Source organism: Thamnophis elegans, chromosome 9, assembly GCF_009769535.1.
Source record: "Thamnophis elegans isolate rThaEle1 chromosome 9, rThaEle1.pri, whole genome shotgun sequence".
NCBI classification, from domain to species: domain Eukaryota; kingdom Metazoa; phylum Chordata; class Lepidosauria; order Squamata; family Colubridae; genus Thamnophis; species Thamnophis elegans.
In genome coordinates this window covers 33,298,606-33,322,066 of record NC_045549.1, presented here as the reverse complement: position 1 = coordinate 33,322,066, position 23,461 = coordinate 33,298,606, and the positions used below count along the sequence as shown (strand labels likewise).

The 23,461-nt window shown below is 38.4% G+C and overlaps 1 protein-coding gene across 1 annotated transcript in view; it reads right to left on the bottom strand.

The window, feature by feature from the left end:
* Positions 1–4,011, bottom strand: part of SLC7A11 (solute carrier family 7 member 11) — a 70,753-nt gene extending 66,742 nt beyond the window's left edge. The window contains 1 exon segment of the mRNA XM_032223950.1: positions 2,686–4,011. Within this exon segment, the coding sequence (XP_032079841.1) occupies positions 2,686–2,956 (271 nt within the window). The 5' untranslated portion in view covers positions 2,957–4,011.
* Between the last annotated feature and the right edge of the window lie 19,450 nt (positions 4,012–23,461).

Here is a 23,461-nt window from a genome sequence, read left to right as displayed (position 1 = left end):
CTTCCTAAGAACCTAGGATGTCATAATGCAAGCCATATATTATATAACTTTTGAACTGACAAATGTCAATTTTGTGAATGCAATGATTTTTTAAATGTCATGGAAGATTTTCTGCTATGGGACCTATTCATTATTATTATCATACTATATCATAAAACGTATGATTATGCATACCGTTTGATGCCACCATACAATATTGTGAGTTTTCCAGTAGAATTGTAGTCAAACAGTTACATGTTCATTTGATGTATTAGACACCTATCCCTAGACAGTATAAAATTAGCCCTGACTATTGATCCTCAGTGTAAAAACTCCATTGTTATCCAAGACAAAAAGTTACATTGTTCATATAACTAGTTATGCATGTTTTAAACTATTAAACTCTGAACATTTGAAACTCTACTTTAAAATTCTTAACAATTTAATTATCCTTCATTTCTTTTCAAAAGAGGGTACAAAATATTTCCATAGAAGGAACAATGTAAAAACATTTTTCTGATAAATATTTGTCATTTTACATTGGCTAAGGTATCAATAATCAACAACCATTCCAAAATTATTGCAGAATTTTGCTGGCTATTCATATGGACATATTTTAATGTTGTAGCCTTATATTTTTCTATTCAAACATCACTCTGTCATAGCCCATTTTGGGACAGTAATTTCCTCTCTCAGAAATATAGGGGAGGACCCTGCATGTGCGCCATCTTGAACTTCTCCACAAAGGTAAGAAATAAATGAATAAAATCTAAAGTCCATTTTCTTTACATTTAATCAAATCAGTACATTTCTAGGCCTCTTTTCTAAATCATTCACAATAAAAATTACGAGACAAACCTAGAGATGTTTATCAATAATTCAAAATAAACATTCACCTGATTCCCTTAAGAAAATGTTCAATTCTCTAAAATAAGCAGCTACAGAACTATCTTCATATTACTTTTTAGTAGGCATAATTGGATTAATAGATTAATTTTGTTTAATTTAATAATTAAAGTCTTAAAACCCCATAAGGAACAAAAATGGAAAATGGAATAGTTCTGGGGCAGTGTTAAACATACTGAATAGTAGCAGGAAGGATTTACTGCTGAACTCATTTTCAGTGAATTTATCAGAAAACATTTGTGCATTGCAAATTTCAGAAGAATAAAAATTATTATGTTCCTTTAGTCATTCCCTAATAAAAACAAGTAGCATAAGTGAAACAATACCATTGTAAGAAGTTCAAAATATGGATCTGTTGTATGGATAATCCTTGGATTTTCCATGTTAGTTAACCAATTTGGGAATTTCAAAAAGTGTGAAATATACTGTTTGTATTTTTCCTATCTGAACCAGTCACACTACCTGGGCATCATAGAATAAGACATCTGGAATTTATAAGAACTATAAGAAAGGGAAATCGTCTTCGGCCTAGCTGTTTTCCATATCTTCAATTCCTAGAATGTTTGATAACCATATCTAAGAATTCTAAAAATCTGAAATCTAGATACCCAGGAAGAACTAGATTGAAGGAAGCAACCATAAATTATTCTTGGTGTGTCAATTCTATATTCTACTTCTGACCCAGTTTGTATATGTAAAGCAATTTGTTTATCAAGGGTGGATTGAGCCTCACATCTGCTCTTTAACATGCAGAATATATTGACAGAGAGCAACATTCACTCCATTTCTTGGCTGGATATTTGATACTCAATCTAGTTTATTCACTGTTCCTAATGCTAGAAAAAAGTAGCATGGATTATAATAATTACTCCAGTCATATGGATTATCCCCTTCTTAGCTGATTAAGGAGATCAATGAATTCATTGTTTGGACAGTTTAAGAAGGACAGATAATTCTAATATCAATGATACATTGTGCTCCCAATATAATTATTAACATTTAGAGCAATCCCAAATCTTTAAGCAATGCCATTTTGTACATTGCAAATTATTGCAATGCATATTATTAATGCTGCTCCTCAAAATTACACTCGTATATAGAACTACTGACAAGAAATTCACATTGCTCAATAATGAAAATGCATACTACTAAAGATTAAATTTTAAAACTGTAGAACTTTAAGTGACAGCAATTGCCAACATTACAAGAATGCATCCACACATTACAAGACTGCTTCTGAGCATGCACTAGGGATTTTGCTTTTATCAAATAATCTTCCCTATCAGTGAAGTAAGAAACTCCTGTTCAGTATCTACAGCTCCAGGAAAAGTTTAGTCTCATTTAATTTTAAAAAAAGTAATTTAAGTCTATATTGCTATATGTTGGAGACTAGCAGATAATTCAGTTAAAATTTACTCCATTAATAATTATCTTTATAAAACACTGAGCTAGGTATTTGAGAACTTATTTGCCTCAAGTTCTCAAGACTGAGAAGATCCTCTCTAGCTGGAGCATTCTGCAAGCCTGCTGCAACTTGTTTTTAGAGTGCATACAGAAACAACACAAATAACAGATTTTATGATTTAGGAAACTCCTTTCTTTATCTATTTTTGGGAGCCCTATCTATTTTAAAAGCAAACATTTAAATCCATTCAGTACAAAAGGCACATTAACCAAACTTTTGACCTTTAGACTGTGTGCGTATCTGTGTGGATAGATAGATGGATGGAGAGACAGATAGATAGCATCACCAGTACAGCTAGCCACCCCAAGGATCAATTAAAAACTTTCCAAACTTACCAAAGAGTGAAAGAATGCCACAGACAGTCCAGACAATCAAGGACATTCCCACCGTGCCAGTGTTCTGGAGAATTCCTTTTGGAGAGATGAAGATTCCAGCTCCAATTATAGTGCCAATTATAATGGATATTCCTCTCAGCAAAGTTATTTTCTTCTTCAGCACCACTTGGTCTCCTGGTTCTACCTTGATGTCATATGTTGAAGGCAACTTAGACTGTCCCTGAGGGGAGCTTCCATTCGAACATGAGGAGACTGGAGACTTCCTAAACATGCTTTAGAGCAGCTCACACAATTTACAAAGATTAAAACAAACTTCTCTGTTTTTTTTTTCTTCTCTTCACCTTTTCCTAGCTAAAAACTATTGCACATGCTTCCTTACTGTCTCTAGCTGTTAAACCTGCTTGTGCCAACAGGTATAAAGCTCCTCGGGTGTCTTTTAACTTTTCAGCAATATCAAACTGCTACTGAAAAACACCTGCTTTTTCTCCCAGCTACTTTGGTGCTGTCATTGGAAGCCAGCTCCACTTCAGTATGGTATTGTGTTTAAGCTTCCTTGTCATACCAAGTTAGCTTTGCTGAATGATGATGCAAATTCCACAGGTTTGCATCAGCCATACGAGCTAGTGCTAACCATTACTCAGCACTTTTTTTCATAGTAACAGGATGTTGCACAACTAACTCAAACTCTTGTAGAAAATACTCAAAGATACGAACACGCACTCCCCCGGGCTAAACCACATCTTACTTAAGAGATTGTATTACTGGCATATTTCCAAATATTTAAACGCACTCCTAATGTGAAAAAACATCTGTTTCAAAGAACGAAGTCCTGAAGTGGGAAAAGCAAATCAAATATAAGGTGTGACGTCTTATTACTTGTGTAACTAGCTTTTCCTTCATTATAAAAAAGATTCTAAGTTTGTATTGATTTTATACAGATCATGATTTTTTTTCCTTAAAGAATTTTTTTCCTTAATAGAAAACAAATACATGGCCACCTCTTTTCTTCTTTGGGTGCCTATCAACTCAGAAATCCAGATGGTTTGATTGTTGCTGTTTACTTGATTACTCCTCGATGAAAACATTCCTTCAAACAAAGCAATATGTTTATTGGAAGCTAAAGCCTGATTTCCAACGATATATATTACAGAACTCAACAAAGGTCATTGTCATGTTGTTGCCATCTTTTCTTAAATAAATTAAATTTGCTTGTGTTTCCTGCCTTGTATGTTTTTCATGCACCTCATAAATCCTAAGTATATTAAAAGGTGGCAAGATCATGCTGGATGATCCTGACTCTGGAACGAGCTCCCCGTTGAGATCCGGACCCTTACCACCCTTCCAGCCTCCGCAAAGCAACTAAGACCTGGCTGTTCCGGCAGGCCTGGGGCTGTTGAAGTTTCCAGCCCCATCTGAGGTTACGACTGTTGCTGTATTTTTAAATTGTTTGAATTTTTATTTTCTATTTTGTACCTCCTTCCCCTTCAGATTGTTCGCCGCCCTGAGTCTTTCGGGAATAGGGTGGCATACAAATTAAATAAAACCTAAAACCTAAACCTAAACTCTGATATCTGTGACAGTAGTAGATATTATAAAAGAAGTGCTACAAGTTTTCCTACGTGATCACGAATTCTGTATAATTTGTTCGAGTGTCTGATCAAATGAAAAAAAATCTGTAGTGATTGCCCAATTCAGTATTTCAGAGGCATTTCAGAGGTAGAGTGCTATGGCCTCTACAGTAGTTGTCAACAAGCTATATAAATTCTCTCAACCATGCTGAGAGTTGCAACTCACTGACATAAAAAATGCCATAGATTTCATATCACTTACTTTTGAATGATGCAGTGCAGTTTTCTACATCAAAATGCCATTCTGCCATGTTTGGACTGTAACACTAAATTCCCAGGTAATGTAAGACAAGTGTCAGTCTTCCAGTTAACACACACAACAGAATCAAAACTCTAAGGCAGACATATTCCTCCAAGTATAGATTTATTAGGCAAGTTATATTGGCACATCTGGGAAAAACCCAACTCTGAAGGGTTTTCCCCACCCATATCAAACCTCAAAGTTCTTTCCTCCAGGTCACATGTCCATCACATGGCCAAATCAGGTCTCAGCCACCATCCGGGCTGGCTTTGTTACATGCCTCTCCAACACCTGGAAGCCAACACCTTGGCTTCCATGGGAAAGAATGTTGTTTTGGCTACGCATCTGCAGCTATCTGTATCTCCCCTCTTATGTTCTCACAGCTCCAACTGGGCTTGCTGCTGCAGCCCTGAAGATGCTCCCAAAATAGTTTCAGCTCAAAATGGCTTCAGGGCTGACAACAAGCTCTGTTGAAAGAGTCTGGAAAATGTTTCAACACATCAGAAAGTAACAAATTGCGAAAGACTATTACACAGTTCAATATGACGCAATGATATGAATGCTTTAAATTAGCACTGAAGTTTTCATTGACATTATTAGGTAAGTTGTTTTACAGCCTGTTCCAAGTTTAGAGTGATTCCCAGTGACTCAAGTTTTCTTTCCCACACCGCAAATTGCCAGTTACCTATCTCTATAGCCTAGAACTGTGATGGCGAACCTATGGCATGCATGCGACAGATGGCACAAAGAGCCATATCAGTGGGCCAGCTGATTTTTGGGCCTTCTGAGCCCACCAGAAGTCAGGAAACAGGCTGTTTTTGGCCTCTGAAAAATAGACCTTCTGGTCTGACTGGAAGTTGGAAAATGGGCCATTTTCAGCCTCCGGGGGGGCCTCTGGGGGGGCTTTGGAGCCTGGGGAGAGTGAAAAATGGACCTTCTAGTCTGACCGGAAGTTAGCAAATGGGCTGTATTCAGCTTTCAGGGGGGTGGGGGAGGCCTTTTTCGTCCTCCCCAGGCTCCTAGAAAGGGTCTGGAGGCTGGGGAGGGCGAAAAATGGGTCCACTGTGTCATCTCATGCCAAAAATGGGGGGGTCATGGTCGCATGCATGGGGGCAGGTGCATAGAATTATGGGTGTGGGCATGTGCATGCATGACCCCCTCATGCTTCCCCCCCCCCTTTTGGCATGCGATGACAAAAAGGTTAGCCATCATTGGCCTACAATAAACAGAGCAGGGAAATGAACCCTTCAACAGATATTGTATTGAAAATAATCATATCCATAAAATATTCACCTAGAGCATAAAAGAATATGGTTTCTTTTATACAGTAATCCTAAATCAGACACCTGTAGAATGAAATCAGAGATTTTGCAGATATGCAGTGCTTTGGGCTGGTGCTGCCCATGCTAATCCTGTTTAGGAGCATTCACTGCTTCTTCCTTATACGTACGTAACTTGCCAGTCAGGATCAACCTGGAACATTATGTATTAATAATTAAAGAAAAAGCAAATACTCTTCCTACTGAGTGTGGACAAAAGTTCTTTCTCAGTATTTCTCCTTTTATGAAACTATCTTAATATGGGGGGAGGATGACAGACGATTTTATTATAAGACTTTGTTAATTAAGAAAATTGTTTAATTAGTTTTAGCAATCAGCTATAAGGAAATGTATTTTTACTTTAGTAGACTATATCACTGAGAGGGGGGGGGGACTAGATGGACGTAATTAGCATTTTACATATTGGGGATTGTGATAGAGCTAGTGAATAATTGCTTTTGCATTAAAGATTAAATTTATTTTTCTTTAATCTACCAACCTGATGTGCCTGGGTTTGGTGCTTATTCAGGGATTATGTGATTATTGTTATTGGCAAAATACTATTTATGTAATTGAAGTCAGATTTCATCACCTGTCTTCCATAACTATTTCTACCAGAAGTAGTTCTAGGATTTCTTTGTAGGAATCTTAATTTAGCTAACTTATGTCAAAATCACTTTCTGGAAACCTATCATGACCATGTCCATGCTGTCTTACATATATGTGTCCATGAGAAATAAAATGATTGCCACTATAAAATTTGACTAGATTCCATTCATTTGGGAAAGGTCAAATAAGAATTGGCAGAATAAAATCCAAAACAAAATTTGTAAGAGATTTCTTTTTCCCAAAAAGGAAATATCAAGAGGTATGAATAAAAGCCAAAAACCTGTATTTCATACATGAGAAAAAGCAATGGAAAGTAAAAGCTTGATCCAGATGCACTGATCTGGGAAGAATGATATGCAAGTTATTATACCAGTTATGATGTAACTTTGCAGAAAAACTATGAGCATTAAACTATGGTAGAAAAAGTATAAATCAACTATATTTCAGTATTTTTCCAAATAATTCCCAACAATCAAGTAGATTTTTTCAAAGGATTCAGAATTATATTCACTTTTTGCCGTTTTTTCTCTTTCTCTGTTACTTTTTTTTTAGTGTGAAATTACTTTTTACATGAAAAATGTAAAGTGAAAGCAGCTCAGGAAAACTACGACAATTTAAATAAAGTCAATGAAAATTCAAATATTTCTCTCAAAAACAAAAAAGGGGAAATAGAGTTTAATGCACCTACTTAAAATTTAAACATAAAATTGAGAATAAATGATACAAATGTGATAACATTACTTATAAAAATCCTTCCAGTTAGGCTTAACTCCCAATGAATGCAAAATATTAAAGATTTTTACATATTCATATTTTAAAAAATGAATATATTTCCTTCTATTTTAGCTTGAAACATTTTACTAAAATATGCAGAGGAATATTAATATTTCAATACAAATTTATGAAATATTCATCATTGTCCAAAAATGGATATTGAACCTTCTGATAACTGATAGTGAAAATAGGTGGGTTTTCTTGCAAAATAATGTGTCCTGAAATATAGTATCAGACATCTAATTGCCACATAATATGTGGCTGTCCAATTTTAACATGCTTCGATCAATAGATTTAATACTGGCCTTTAAAAAAAAAAACAACTATCTGAGAAACTATCTCATTAAAAGCTTATAAGGTGTTTCCTAGATTGACAAGTGGACAGAATAGTATGAATCAGATACAGTAAATGCGTAGCTTGGTCCAATGAAGCAATTCTATAAATGTGGTAATTTAAAGCTCATAATTAATTGGCGTGCCAGTACAAGAATATATAATCATTCTTAGTGATTTATAAGAATTTCTACAGTTTTATATTATGCAAAGAAGCTCAAATTAAAACAAATTAAAATTCAGAGCAGCCTAACTGTAGGTTTGAGGGAGAATAAATTTTTATTTTCAGGGGAGAATTAAAATTTAAGGAAAGTTGTTTTATAATACTTTTCATGACAGAAAGTTGTTTTATAGTACTTTTCATGACAGTATTGCTTAAAAAGTAGCCAAGTTTTCCCAGCACAGCGAGCCAGAAATGTTATCCAGAAGAATAGCTAAACAATTCATGGCAAACATATAGGACACTGCTGGTCTCCAAAACTTTAAATTTTGTTTTTGTTCGAAACAATTGGAGGGAATTTTAAAAATCATCTTGTCATTTTGAGAATACCCTATTTTACTCTGACAATAAACTCATGAGACAAATTTCATTGAGAAATAGTAACTGAGTACTTGGTCAACCAGTGAATTAGCATTATGCCCAAGTTGGGCTTTAAACTTGCTCTGAATTTTACAAATTTGTTTCTAACAGAAAACCTGTTTCTATGCACCCTTTTCATTCTCAGATTTTTCTTTGTTGTATTTATGAAAGCTATGCATAAATATGATTTGGAACTTGGTAGCACAATACCTCTCTGCGATTTTAGTGATACCTCTATCCTATTTAGACAAGGGATGTAAGTCTATTCAAATAATCAATATTTTTCTAATGGCATATTATCTATACAAGATGAACCAGGGTTGGAAGAAAACCCTGAAGAAGAAAACAAATATACTGATTTAAATCTGCATTTCAAACACAGAATCCAAAATGAAACATAGATATAAGACATTTTATTCAATATGATTTCTTTCGCGTAATGTGTACATGAGAAAATTGTTTTACTTTTTATTTTAAGTTTTACTTAAAGGAGTACAAAAGAAGAAAACAAAAATAGGAAGACAAGAAAATGAATAACTATAAAAAAAATCAACAAGGAGCTTACAAAAAGTACAAAAGAAGCCAATCAAATGTATTAAAGATAATTATTTTTTTAAAAAATAAAAAATATGTTTTCCTCTTTAGGCTGGCACTGTGAATACACATATTTCATCTCTCCCCCCCCCTCACTCTCTCTCTCCTGATTAACTTCTATAGTATTGAATTGAATTATATCCAAACATTCAGAAACTGCTTTAATTTCAGCTGCATGAAGGCAGAGGAAGATTCTTCTAGTAATTTGTTAAAAGAGATCCTGGCTTGAGAACAAATATTAAAGTAATCCAACATGATCTGGCTGAGCGTAAATGTGATTTAAAACTGATTCAAGAAAAAAATGGCTCATTTTGAGAATCAGCTAAATGGCCCTAGGTCAGTTATTCAAGCCAGTAGTAATATTTAAATAAACAAATTACTTACTTAGAGTCACAATTGTATAGGAAAAATCTACATATGATGGGCATTGAAAACCTTCCAATTCAATCAAAACTGACTGAATTTATGGAGGACTTTTTTGGGGGAAAAAACTCCTTCCTTTTGGAACAGATTTTCCTGTCAAAATTGGACATGTGATTATAATTCCTTTAATGTGAAGTCTGGAACTACTTCTAATATTATAGTTCAGTTCTTTCATGTTATCACAAGAAGTGAGAGTTTATGTATATATTGCCAGGAAATAGTCAAGTCTCATTTGAACAGAAGTTCTAGTCAATGTAAGATCGATTTTACTGAAGTTTCCAAAAAGTGAAAGCTGTTTAAAAAAGCATGAAGTCCCACCAGATCAATACAACTTCAACATTTCATGTGTTTCTCAACGACCTTCTGTGTTAATCATCAAGAGCAGTTTCACAAGTTCAGTTGTCCTTTGAATGGAGAGACTTTTATCTTACCTTTAAAATCTGCTGATGGACAAGCCTGATTTCATTCCATGGGATCTGTTGCAGGAAAGTTTGAATTTGTTTACAGCTCCTCTGCAAAAGTATTATTTTAAAAGCCTGTATGCTTGCATTTTTTCCCCTGAATTCTTTTTTGCTTGTGTTATGGTTAATTTTAAATCGAATGTCTGGGAAAATTGCCAATACTGCCATCTATTGTTAATGCATAGTGTCCCAAGCCATTTTATATCTGTGCCTTTATTAAGATTGTTATCAAAAAAGTCTTTTAACTATATATATATATATATATTTCCCACAATTTTCCACCATTGCTTCTTTCTGCAACTATATTTCATTTAATCTTCATCTGAAAGATCTGCTTTTCCTTTTAACACTGAATTGATGTATGAAAAAAATCTTTGGCAGTATCTATATTTTGTGAACAGCAGTAACCAAATTGTAAAATATTCAAAACATGATCTGTTTTTTTCTTAAAACTAAATATATTTTCTACATCACTTTATATGTCTCCATGCATCTACAAGCTTCAGATTGTCTATTCTGTCAAATAATGAACACACTTCTTTGGTCATTACCTTGAGGACAAATTAATCCATTCCAATCTGCCATTAAGCACCAATTTTCATATGGTGACCATTTATTTGTCCATAAATCATTTGTAAAAAGTTACATTAATCTCATTTGGAACATATATTCTCAGTATCAAAGGTTTGGTCATGTCAAGCTCCAGGGAAATCAGGAGACCAGGCAGTTCAAATGTGTATAAAATTTATTGTAAGCTCAAGCTCTGTACAAGAATCTAAACTACTAACGGTCAAGGAAAATTAGTGGGAGTTAAGAGTAAAAAGAAATTCAAGGTGGGCTGGGCTTAGATCTCTTGTAAGTGTGAAGGGATTCATGATTGATGACATGTTTGACCCCTCCTTTAGGCTCAGCCTAATCACCTCCTATATAAAGCACTTCCACCCTGACATATCTACTATAATCATCATTTGATATCACTTCAATTGCAATTCAGGATTTATATACAAAACAATTACATTTTTTTTCTTTTTAACTCACATACTTTTTAACAGTGATCAAAAAGATTGGAATCTGCTTCTTTATAATCTTTTCTCTTTTATATTTGTATTTTTATATTTTCTTTTTTAGACATGCAATATTGTTCCTTATTTTGCTTGTTTCTTTTCTAATTCCATTCTAACAATATTCATCTTGTTTTATCTTGTTAAAAAATATCACCAATAAAGTTATATTAAAAATGCCTAACACCTGTCAGTAGCAGTGTCAATTGTTCATTTTACTATATAAATTCATTTGTTCCAAGCTACAATTTCAGATAAATTCTATCTACTTCTCCCATTCACTGTACTGCTGGTTTCCTATTTTTTCTTCACTGTAGCTCTATACAGAGAATAGTGAAGGAAAACATACATAATGTAAATTATAAAAAATGCTAGTTTGTTTCCCTTTTTTCTAAATCAATCTAACATAATTTTGGAAATCTAATTTTATCATTAAATGTTTTTAAACTATAATTTTAATTAAATTAATTATGCAAGTCAAGATGATAATAATAATAATAATAATAATAATAATAATAATAATAATAATAACGTCCTAGGCCCCTGGGTGGGGCCCGACTAGTAACCAATGCCAAATCCGGTGAAACTGGCCGCTGTGATACAATTGTATAATAATAATTATATTATATTATATAATAATAATAGTATTATATGATGATGATGATGATGATGATGATGATGATAATAATAATAATAATAATAATAATAATAATAATAATAATAATATACTGGCGCATAATACACCAGACATCACACTGGTTGAGAAAAATAAGGTCACAATCATAGACATCGCAATACCAGGTGATAGCAGGGTCGCCGAGAAGGAACATGAAAAAATCGCAAGATACCAGGACTTAAAAATCGAAATTCAACGACTATGGCACAAACCAGCAGTGGTAATTCCAGTGGTAATTGGCACACTGGGTGCTATTCCAAAAGCACTGGAATTACATTTAAAACAGTTAAAAATTGACAAAATCACCATCAGTCAAATGCAAAAAGCCGCACTGCTTGGATCTGCACGCATATTACGAAAATACGTTACGACGTCCTAGGCCCCTGGGTGGGGCCCGACTAGTAACCAATGCCAAATCCGGCGAAACAACTGGCCGCTGTGATACAATTGTACAACAACAACAACAATAATAATAATAATAATAATAATAATAATAATAATAATAATAATAATAATAATAATAATATATTATAATAAGAAGCTGAAAAAAATTCGCATTTACTATATATGGATGATTTGAAACTCTATGGAAAGTCAGAAATAGAAATCCAATCATTGACAAACACAGTCCGAGTATTCAGCACCGATATTTCAATGCAGTTTGGCATGGAAAAATGCGCCACTGTATCCATAAAAAGGGGCAAAATCACTGCATGTGAGGGAATTGAAATGCCCAATGGCCAATTAATTAAATGCAAAGAAAATGAAGCCTACAAATACTTAGGCATTCTGCAGTTGGATAACATCAAGCATGGAGAAGTAAAAACTATTGTCAGGCGAGAGTACACCAACAGAGTTAGGAAAATTTGAAATCTAAATTGAATGGTGGAAATACAATCAAGGCCATAAATACCTGGGCAATACCAGTTATAAGATACACAGCTGGTATAGTTAACTGGACACAAGCTGATTTGGACCTTTTGGACCGAAAAACCAGGAAACTAATGACAATGCACTACAGTTTACATCCACGTGGTGATACTGATAGACTGTACCTGCCCCGAAAATCAGGTGGCAGAGGATTATTACAAGTGAAGCAAACAGTTGAAGAAGAAAAACATGCACTGGCTGATTATTTAAAAGAAAGTCAAGAACATCTATTAATCGAAATAAAAAACAAAAATCTACTGAAGATTTTTCCCAACAGACGAAACAAGAATACAGAAAAGAAGTGATAAAATCAAGAATGGGGAGTTGGCAGAACAAAGCACTGCATGGCCAATTTCTGGAAAAAATAAAAGATAAAGTGGACAGTGAACAAACTTGGTTATGGTTAACAACAGGTACATTAAAGAAAGAAACAGAGTCACTAATCCTGGCTGCGCAAGAACAAGCTATCTGCACAAATGCCATTAAGGCCAAAATCAAAAAATCCTCTGATGGTGCCAAATGCAGACTTTGCAAAGAAGCTGATGAAACTGTTGATCACATACTCAGCTGCTGTAAAAAAAATCACGCAGACTGATTATAAATTGTGGCACAATTCAGTAGCACAAATGATCCATTGGAATTTGTGCAAAAATCATAATATTAAAACAGCAACAAACTGGTGGGAACATCAGCCTGAAAAAGTCACTGAAAATCAGATGGTCAAGATCTTGTGGGATTTCCGTATACAAACCGACAAAATACTGGCGCATAATACACCAGACATCACACTGGTTGAGAAAAATAAGGTCACAATCATAGACATCGCAATACCAGGTGATAGCAGGGTCGCTGAGAAGGAACATGAAAAAATCGCAAGATACCAGGACTTAAAAATCGAAATTCAACGACTATGGCACAAACCAGCAGTGATAATTCCAGTGGTAATTGGCACACTGGGTGCTATTCCAAAAGCACTGGAATTACATTTAAAACAGTTAAAAATTGACAAAATCACCATCAGTCAAATGCAGAAAACCGCACTGCTTGGATCTGCATGCATATTATGAAAATACGTTACGACGTCCTAGGCCCCTGGGTGGGGCCCAACTAGTAACCAATGCCAAATCCGGCGAAACAACTGGCCGCTGTGATACAATTGTATAATAATAATAATAATAATGCCCCATTCCCCCCAAAATAAGATGTAGCATGTTTTACACATGCACCTAATATAAGCCCTATCCTCCCCCCAAAAAAGCCCTACTTAAGCACCTGTGCAGCTGGCCCCCTGCCCATTATATCTGGTTGCTCATGGTGCCACTGAAACAAGGTGAGATGAGGGGAGATGTGGCACTGCCCCACCTATTCCACACTGGTTTACCTCAGAGCTCCCACAGCCATCCATGTCCCGACACCTATCTCACAGTGGAAGCACCAGCAACCATATGCTGCAGGAACTCACATGGCCACCGACCCATTTCTTGCAGCTGCTTCCTTGCAGCTGCAACGAAGCAGGAGGCCAAGAGATGCACCAGTGCTGCTGCCACAAGGGGAGGCAGGAGTCAGGGCATGGGTGGCCTTGCTGTGGAGGCCCTGAAGTAAGCAAGTGCAGAGCATGTGGGGCAGTAGTACCATACCTGCCTCACAGTGGTGGCAGTGGCATGCTGCATGGCCTCTTGCTCTGTTGTGGCCACAAGCAAGAAGAAGTGGGCCTCCCATACCTGGGGGGCATCTTCCAAAAATAAGACCTAGTCCTAGTGCTTATTTCAGAGTCCAAAGGAAAATAAGACCCGGTGTTATTTTCAGGGAAACATAGGTAATAGAATATTTAAACAAGACAGGGCACCATTTTAATGGTTGTTAACATTACTATATAATACTCTTGTCAAACTAGCTAAATAACTCAGTTAAATGAGTCCCAAGATCTAAATATCTAAACAGAAAGTTCTGTCATGTTTATGGCCTTTTTGCAATAAGACTGGAATAAAAATCAAATGAACAAACAAATAACTATATAAAATCTAAAAAGACACTAATGAGAAATGGAAAGACAATGATGAAATGTGGCTGAAGTACTTCATTAAAATCCCTCACTTCAATCACACAGTTATTACTACCTCTTCCATTAAGTTGCTGAGATAAATTATCAGTCTCACTACATTCACATTATTATTTTTCTTAACCTTGTTCTCATTAGGTCATTGATCTTCTCATTTCCCCTTTTTTTTCATATCCTGTGGTCAGCCCATGGGATTCAGAAAGCAGAAAGATCGACAAATACTATAGATAAGGACTACTGGAAGTATATCTGTAAGGATTTCATTATCTTTCTACTTCTAAATCACTCAGGGTCATTTAGATAGTGAAATAGGAAGTGTATCAATTTGATCAATCCATAAAAATATTGTAGTAGAATATAATAACAGAATATCGAAATGTTGACAAAGTTTCCCTATGCTCTCTCTTATACTAAATGGATTAAAGGCAGGGTCATCCTCATTTTTGTTCTCACCCCTTCTTCCTTCCTGGTCTAAATTGCCATTTACTTATCGTGTTCTTGAATGCTTTCTTCAAGTAACTTCACACTTCTCTATATATAATACATTTCTGAGAACAAAACAGTATTTTCTATATTATACAATATGGCTTCTGTTATTGCATTAATTACAGAAAAAATATCATTCCATTTATTGCTACCTCTTCCTTTATAGTAGTATGTGATAAGATAAACTATGTTCTGCACTTACTGTCATTTTCTTTAAGGGGGTGAAGAAATTATCTTTAACCTAACATGTCAAAACCAAAACTATGGAAGTCCCAAAGGTGCTTCTTTCAGAAGGCAATTGGACAACCCTGACCTGGATGATTGAGACTCTCCAGAGGCAAAACTATGGAAGAACCATTATAGGAATATTATGGAACATGTATTGTCATCCAAATATCTGGAAGGAAATGAACCCCAATCCATACGCTTTTAAAGCTGGGGGTTCATAAATTCATTTTTTTCTCTTTCTTATCATCTTATTTTCATAGATTTAAGAAGGCTTCCATGAAAGAAAGTAGCCACTTATTTCGAATTTGATAGCAATCACAGGGTTTAGGGTAATCACCAACAAAACAGCAAAGTTCAACCGCAAAGCTAGCAAAATAAGTTCCTCAGATAAATTGCTATATTCTGGAAGCATCAGGGCGTATTGATTAAGCTCCAGAGTATTTCACTTCAATCGGATGGAACTGGGAAAAAAACAGTTCTTGACTGAAGAATCCAAAGTTTTCCCAATATAGCACAAAGTTACTCCTTTATCAAGAAGTATATCTTTCTGACCATAAAAACACACCTTCCTGATAACTACGGCAGAAAACAGATATGACACTTGGTCAATTTTTATTTTTCAGAATTTTAGGCCAGTCACAAAGTCATACTTGCTTTGATTCATAAAGCTACAGATTAACTGATGCTTGCAAAAATTATAAGTGCCTAAAACATTAAATATTGAGACTGTCACTAATTTGATGACCTTTTGGTTGCAACAATAGCTGACCTAATTTTCAAACATTATCTGCTTCTTCCACATTTGCCCCCCCCCCATCTCTGTGCGCAGGCCCAAGATGGTGTCCTGTCGTGTTTGAGGAGAACTTCGGAGAGATGATTGTCCTTCTCAGGGGCTTGCAGGGGTACCCTATTCCATCGTTGGTTCCAGGTCTAGCTATGAGAACTTCCTGGGACCTCGGGGATACCCTTGAGCTGCGATTTACTGCTTCATAGCCGGAACATCATGAGTGAAAGGGGGCGGCTGGCAGTGAGAGGAGAATGAAGAGCGTCAGCGGCGGCCGATGTGGGTGCGGTCAGCGGCGGCGGCGGGACGCCCAGCTTGGGATCTCTGCAGCCTGCGTGGATGGGCTCAGCACCAGCTTCCCGCTACCCCCCTTGAACACAGCTGGCATGGCTGTGGTCATCGGAATGCCCAGCCTGGGGTCTCTGAAGCCGGCGTGGGTGTGCTCAGCGGCAGCAGCGGTGGGTTGCCCAGCTTGGGATCTCTGCAGCCGGCGTGGATGGGCTCAGCACCAGCTTCCCGCTACCCCCCTTGAACACAGCTGGCGTGGGTGTGGTCATTGGAACGCCCAGCCTGGGGTATCTGAAGCCAGTGTGGGTGTGCTCAGCGGCAGCGGCTGCGGGTCACCCAGCTTGGGATCTCTCCAGCCGGAGTGGGTGTGCCCAGCAGCAGCCTCCCGCTACCCCCCTTGAACACTGTCGGCTCCCCCTCCGTGGACATGTCATCTCCTCATTCCATCTCCCCATGATGTAATCCCATTTTGTTGATGCTACACTCTCCTCTATGCTATACTGCGACAGAACTTTATTCCCTTCAGGAACTCCCCCTTTCCCGGGAATGGCCTTCTTGCCTATCAAGATCCTTCCTTAATGATGGATCTTGGAATCCCGAGAGGTGGCATGCGAAGAAGAGACTTCTTAGGGGTTTTTTACAGGGGGTTTTAAATCAAATTTTAAGGGGAGGGTGGGGGGGTTGACACGGATTGCTCAGACAGGCTTGGGGGGAGTCTGCCAGGGCAGAGGCCAGAGCTAACTAATGGGCGTGGGTCGGGAGTGCTGGGAAGGGTTGGGATTCCGGGGGAGACATTAAGCCTTTCCATTGGGGGGTTCACCATCTCTACTGTTTGTGGGAGAGGCAGATATGGTGGGGGCCAAGGGCCAAATTATGTTCAGGACACGCGGGTCTGCTGTTTAAGAGCGATCGCGTGTTCCGACCCTCATCAACCTTCTCACACCCCTGGGTGCTCGGGATTACAGGACCCTGGTCCCCTTAGTGAATTATGCCCACCAGGCTTCCGGGCATTTCACCAGCTGAGAGCCCAGGGCAGGGGTGGGTGGGGGGGTGGCGGTGGTTATTAGGGAAAGTCTCAGACTTCAGGAGGTCACTGTGCCTCAGATAGGCGGGTGTGAGTCCCTTTTTGTGAAATGGGGCCTTGGAGTTCAGGTGGCCCTTTTTGTTACGTACCTGTCTCCCTGCTACATTTCATCGGCCCTGCCAGAGCTTCTGGATTTGTTAGTTGGATTGGCGGTTGATTTCCTCAGGCTTATGATCCTGGGGGATTTCATTCTGCCTTCCATTGGCGAGACATCTGAGTCAGCTCGGGAGTTCATGGCTTCCATGATGGCTACAGACCTAACTCAGTTAATTCAAGACCCCACCCATAATGGGGGACACACACTCAACCTGATTTTTGTCTCTGGGCAGTGGATGAATGATCTAGATTTAGGGGATATTTCTATCCAACCCTTGTCATGGTTGGATCATTTCCTCATTAGGCTTGACTTCCATACTGCTACCGCTCACCACAGGGAGGCGGAACTGACTAGATGGTTCCGCCCCAGGCGCCTGATGGACCCTGAAAGGTTCCTGATGGAGCTTGGGACTTTTCCTGAATCCCTTGCTCACAACTCGATTGAAGCCCTAGTGGAAGCCTGGGATAGGGGGGGCACTGGGGCTTTGGATCGTGTTGTGCCTTTGCGGCCTCTGACCCAGTGTCGATCCTGGGTAGCTCCATGGTTTACCAAGGAGCTCCAGGAGATGAAACGCTGGAAAAGATGCCTAGAGAGTGGTTGGAGGACCAGCCAGTCCGAATCTGATCGAACACTAGTAAGAATTCATATTCAATCCTACTTAGTGGCGATAAAAGCAGCAAAATGGCAACATTTTTCTGCTCTTATCGCATCCGCAGATAACTGCCCAACTGCCCTGTTTAGGGTGACCCACTCCTTACTTAACCAAGGAGCTGGGAAAGACCCCTTGCAGGGTAGGGCTGAAGAATTTGTTCAGTATCTGCAGGATAAAATCGCTCAGATCCGGACAGGCTTGGACTCTGACTGGGTAGATTCGGGCTTGTCAATGGGGATGAATCTTGTGGAGACTATCTGGGATGAGTTTGGTCCTGTGACCCCCAAGGGCATGGACAGGATTATGGGGAGACTCAGTGCTGCCACTTGTGTGTTGGACCTGTGTCCCTCTTGGTTAGTCTCGGCTTCCCGGGAGGTGACACGAGGCTGGCTCCAGGCGATTATCAATGCTTCGTTGAGAGAGGGGTTCTTTCCCACCATCTTGAAGGAGGCTGTGGTGAGGCCCCTCCTTAAGAAGCCTTCCCTGGACCCAGCTTCTTTACCCAACTATCGTCCGGTCTCCAACCTTCGCTTTGTAGCAAAGGTTGTTGAGAATGCGGTAGCACGTCAGCTTCCCCAATCCCTGGATGAAGCTGTCTACCTGGATCCGTTTCAGTCGGGTTTCAGGCCCAGATACAGCACGGAGACGGCATTGGTCGCGTTGGTCAATGATCTCTGGTGGGCCTGGGACAGGGGCTGCTCCTCTGTCCTGGTCCTATTAGACCTCTCAGCGGCTTTCGATACCATCGACCATGGTATCCTATTGCAACGACTCAAGGGGTTGGGAGTGGGGGGCACCATTTTACGGTGGTTCTCCTCCTACCTGTCGGATCAGTCTCAGTTCGTATTGACTGGAGGCAGGATTTGACCCCAAGGCGCGTCACTTGTGGGGTGCCCCAGGGGTCGGTTCTCTCACCCCTCCTGTTCAACATATATATGAAACCAGTGGGTGAGATCATCCGTGGTTTTGGGGTACGGTGCTCTGTGCACAGTCACTCATGCCCTCGTCCTTTCTCGCCTGGACTACTGTAACGCTCTCTACATAGGGCTGCCCTTGAAGAGCACCCGGAAGCTTCAACTGGTCCAGAATACAGCTGTGCGGGTTATCATGGGGGCACCTAGGTGCTCCCATGTTACACCCCTTTTAGGCGGCCTGCACTGGTTGCTGGTTGTCTTCCGGGTGTGATTCAAGGTACTAATTATGACCTTTAAAGCAGTCCAGGCTTAGGCCCAGGGTACCTGCGAGACCACCTACTGCCACCGGTAGCCTCCCATCGTCCAGTGCGATCCCACAGAGTTGGCCTCCTCAGGGTGCCATCGGCCAGATAGTGTCGGCTAGTGACCCCCAGGGGCAGAGCCTTCTCTGTGGGAGCGCCTTCCCTCTGGAATGAGCTGCCCCTGGAGCTTCGTATAATCCCCGACCTCTGGTCCTTCCGACGCACCCTAAAAAGTTGGCTTTTCCAGCAAGCCAGCCTGGCCTGAACAAAACAAAATAAATTATTGATCATTGTTAATTTTAATTCGATTTTTTTTAAAAAAATGTCATTGTCAATTTTAATTGGGTTTGGGATATTCTATTTAATTTTTTTTTAACTTTTGTATTATATGTTTCTTTTAATGTTGTACGCCGCCCTGAGTCCTTGGGAGAAGGGCAGCATACAAATCTAATAAACCAAACCAAACCAAACCATACCAAACCATTTTTTCCTTTTTGTAATACTTTGCTTTGTGAAGTATCTAGAGACAGCAAAACAGGTATACTTTTTGGTATTAAGAATATTGTCTATGGATTTTGATATAAATTCTCTCCTTGCCCACTTAATTGTTTCTCTCTTTGCCCTTTTTAGTTATATTTTAATTCACCTTGCAATATTAAGCAAGGTATTTTGTTATTAAAGTATACAATCTAAAGAACAGTAAAATCTAAGCTTTCTAAAAAGACATTTTCAGAACTAAATAGTAATGTAATATTTACTTAACCTAATAGTATTTAGTCATGAGTCTCTCCAGCACAAAGGATCATGTAATTTTACTCTACTGTTTGCTTTCAACTGTACACAATCTTGTTAGCCTAACTATTCAAATTTAATTATAGGACAAAAGCTTAACAAATTCCCTTGCAGTCATTCATTGAGTCATATGTTTCTAAAATTAATGAGTAATCCACATGGAATTCCAATTTCCAAGGAAATTAAAGCCTTTGCTAGAAAATTCATCTGCCAGCTTATGAAGGAAATGCAAGATCAGCAAATCAATAATACTGAACTTTTCAAATGAGCTCAATGACAAATAAATAACAGCATTGACAGGCACATTTATATGTCAGGACAATTCAAAACAGGCTACATGGTAGCATTTGATTTTTTAAATACTTACAGTTAATGAACAGAAAAATAAACCAATGACTTAGTATTATGTGATTTTGGAAATGTCAGATCCTTAAAATGAGATATAATGTAATCCAATACAGGCACAATTATTTACAGAGATAAATAGTAGCCATTCCAATAAGGACCATTGCCTTTAATATATTACAGTGTTAATCATTAAGTGGTGAATGTAAGAATAGTACTGACCACTGAAAATATTTGGATAATATCTAAACAATGGGTATTGTATAAGTTATATTTTCCCAATGTAGTAGTCCTTCGGGATTGGGCGGCATATAAATATTATACAATTGTATCACAGCGGCCAGTTGTTTTGCCGGATTTGGCATTGGTTACTAGTCGGGCCCCACCCAGGGGCCTAGGACGTCGTAACGTATTTTCATAATATGCGTGTAGATCCAAGCAGTGCGGCTTTTTGCATTTGACTGATGGTGATTTTGTCAATTTTTAACTGTTTTAAATGTAATTCCAGTGCTTTTGGAATAGCACCCAGTGTGCCAATTACCACTGGAATTACCACTGCTGGTTTGTGCCATAGTCGTTGAATTTCAATTTTTAAGTCCTGGTATCTTGCAATTTTTTCATGTTCCTTCTCAGCGACCCTGCTATCACCTGGTATTGCGATGTCTATGATTGTGACCTTATTTTTCTCAACCAATGTGATGTCTGGTGTATTATGCGCCAGTATTTTGTCAGTTTGTATGCGAAAATCCCACAAGATCTTGACCATCTGATTTTCAGTGACTTTTTCAGGCTGATGTTCCCACCAGTTTGTTGCTGTTTTAATATTATAATTTTTGCACAAATTCCAATGGATCATTTGTGCTACTGAATTGTGCCGCATTTTATAATCAGTCTGCGTGATTTTTTTACAGCAGCTGAGTATGTGATCAACAGTTATATATATGCTGAATACTCGGACTGTGTTTGTCAATGATTGGATTTCTATTTCTGACTTTCCATAGCAGTGATGGGCAACCTTTTTGGCGTGGTGTGTCAAAAATCGGCAAAAAATCGAGCATAACTCGCGTTGTGTGTCACTTCGACAAAAACATAATTTTGCGCAATTTATAGTTTAAACTACAAAAATGTATAATTGCAATATATAATTGTATTTAATAAACCAAAAACAAATTATTTAACATACCTGCTTAGTAACTTCTTTGTTCATCAGTCGATTTCGTATGTTGCCCTTGATATTATTGAACTTGTTTGGGGTGCCGTGAACCAGGGCTGTGGAGTCGGCTGCTTCCAGCTCCACGTCCTCATCAACATGCTGCTCCAGCCCGCCCCTGCTATGAATATTCCTAGTGACGCGAGGGCGAAGAATATGAATATTCATAGCGGGGGCGGGCCGGAGCGGCATGTTGATGAGGACGTGGAGCTGGAAGCAGCAGACTCCACAGCCCTGCCGTGAACTGAGATAAGTGAGGGGGAGGGCGAATTCTTTAACTAACCTGCCTATTAGTGACTTTTTTGTTGCTGAATTTCATTGGCTAAATCTTCAATTGAAGGTTGGTATTTTGTACACTTCAGGCCCAAGAAAGCGCTACTAACCTCATCTGTCAATCTGTTTCTTTTGTTGGTTTTGATATTATTTAATGCTGAGAATAAGGTCTCACAAAAGTACGTAGAAGGAAAAATTGTGAGTAAAGCTGTTGCTATATTTGTCAGGGTGCTAAAAGTATCTGGTAGTCTGTTCCAGGCACTCCAAATTTCCTGTTCGTAGTGGCATTCATCTTTATTCTCCAAGCGGCCCCTTTCCAGATTCTCAAGCTTTGACCTCAAGTCGACAAACACCTGAGCCCAGATGCTGTCTTGAAATTCTGCAAGCTGCATCTCCAAATCATCTATTTGCATCCATTGGAAACCATTTAATTCCAAACTATTGTAGACTACTACATCAGGATACTTAATTATTTTCATGGTCTGTTCTAGGCTTCTAAATTGACTAAATCTATCAGTAAACTGGTCAAGTAACGAGTCTAAAACATGCTGGTACTTCATATGCAAGAGTTCCACTTCATTTCGTACAGCTGCACTGGCCTTCTCAAAATGCTTTTGTACTCGAGGAAAATACTTATACGTTTTAGTTTCTACATCTCGCTTGAAAATTTTTACTTTACTTTCAAAAGCTTTTATGTATCCAAACATAACATCAATACTTTTGCCAAAACCTTGTAACTTTAAGTTCAGTTCATTAACATGAACAGAGAGATCTGTAAAAAACATCAGGGTGTTGACCCACTTATCATCATTGAGCTGAGGAAAGTTTCCCAGATCCTTCTCTTCAAGAAATACCTTAATTTCTTCAAAGCACTCTACAAAGCGCTCAAGAACCTTGCCTCGGCTCAGCCATCTTACATTATTGTACATCAGCAGTCCACTGTAGGTGGAATCAACCTCCTGTAAAAGTGCTGAAAATTCTCGCTTGTGAAGGGGGCGAGCAGCTATTAAATTAACTATTTTTGTTAGAACTGACATTAAGTCATTTAAGTCAGTGAATCCTGCCTTGGCACATAAAGCCTCCTGATGGATAATACAATGAAAAGGCACAATCGCATGTCCAATAGCTTCTGTAAACAATTTCACAAATCCAACGTTTTTCCCCACCATGTTTGATTTTGATTTTTGATTTTGATTTGATTTTATTGACATTTGTAGGCCGCCCTTTTCCCTGAGGGGACTCAGGGCGGCTCACATAAAATCAGGGAAGGGGAAATGCAGACAATAACAAAGACACATATAATAAAAACAGTAACCAACATGCATTCATCATTCGGGATGGTTTGGGGCACCATCTGTTGTCACTGACACAACTTTAGATATATCAATGCTTAGGTCGCAGAATGTTTGCATAACAACCTTACATATTTCGCTTCCTGATGTACTTGTTGGCACTGATACTAACTTTATCAACTCTTCTCTCATTGTGTGACCATCAGAATATCGACCAATAATGGCCAACTGAGCATGCGATGTGACATCAGTAGTTTCATCAAGAGAGATGGAAAAATATTTACAATTCCTTATGTCTCTCTTTAATTGCTGTTGTACGTTTGTGTTCAGTCTCATTATTC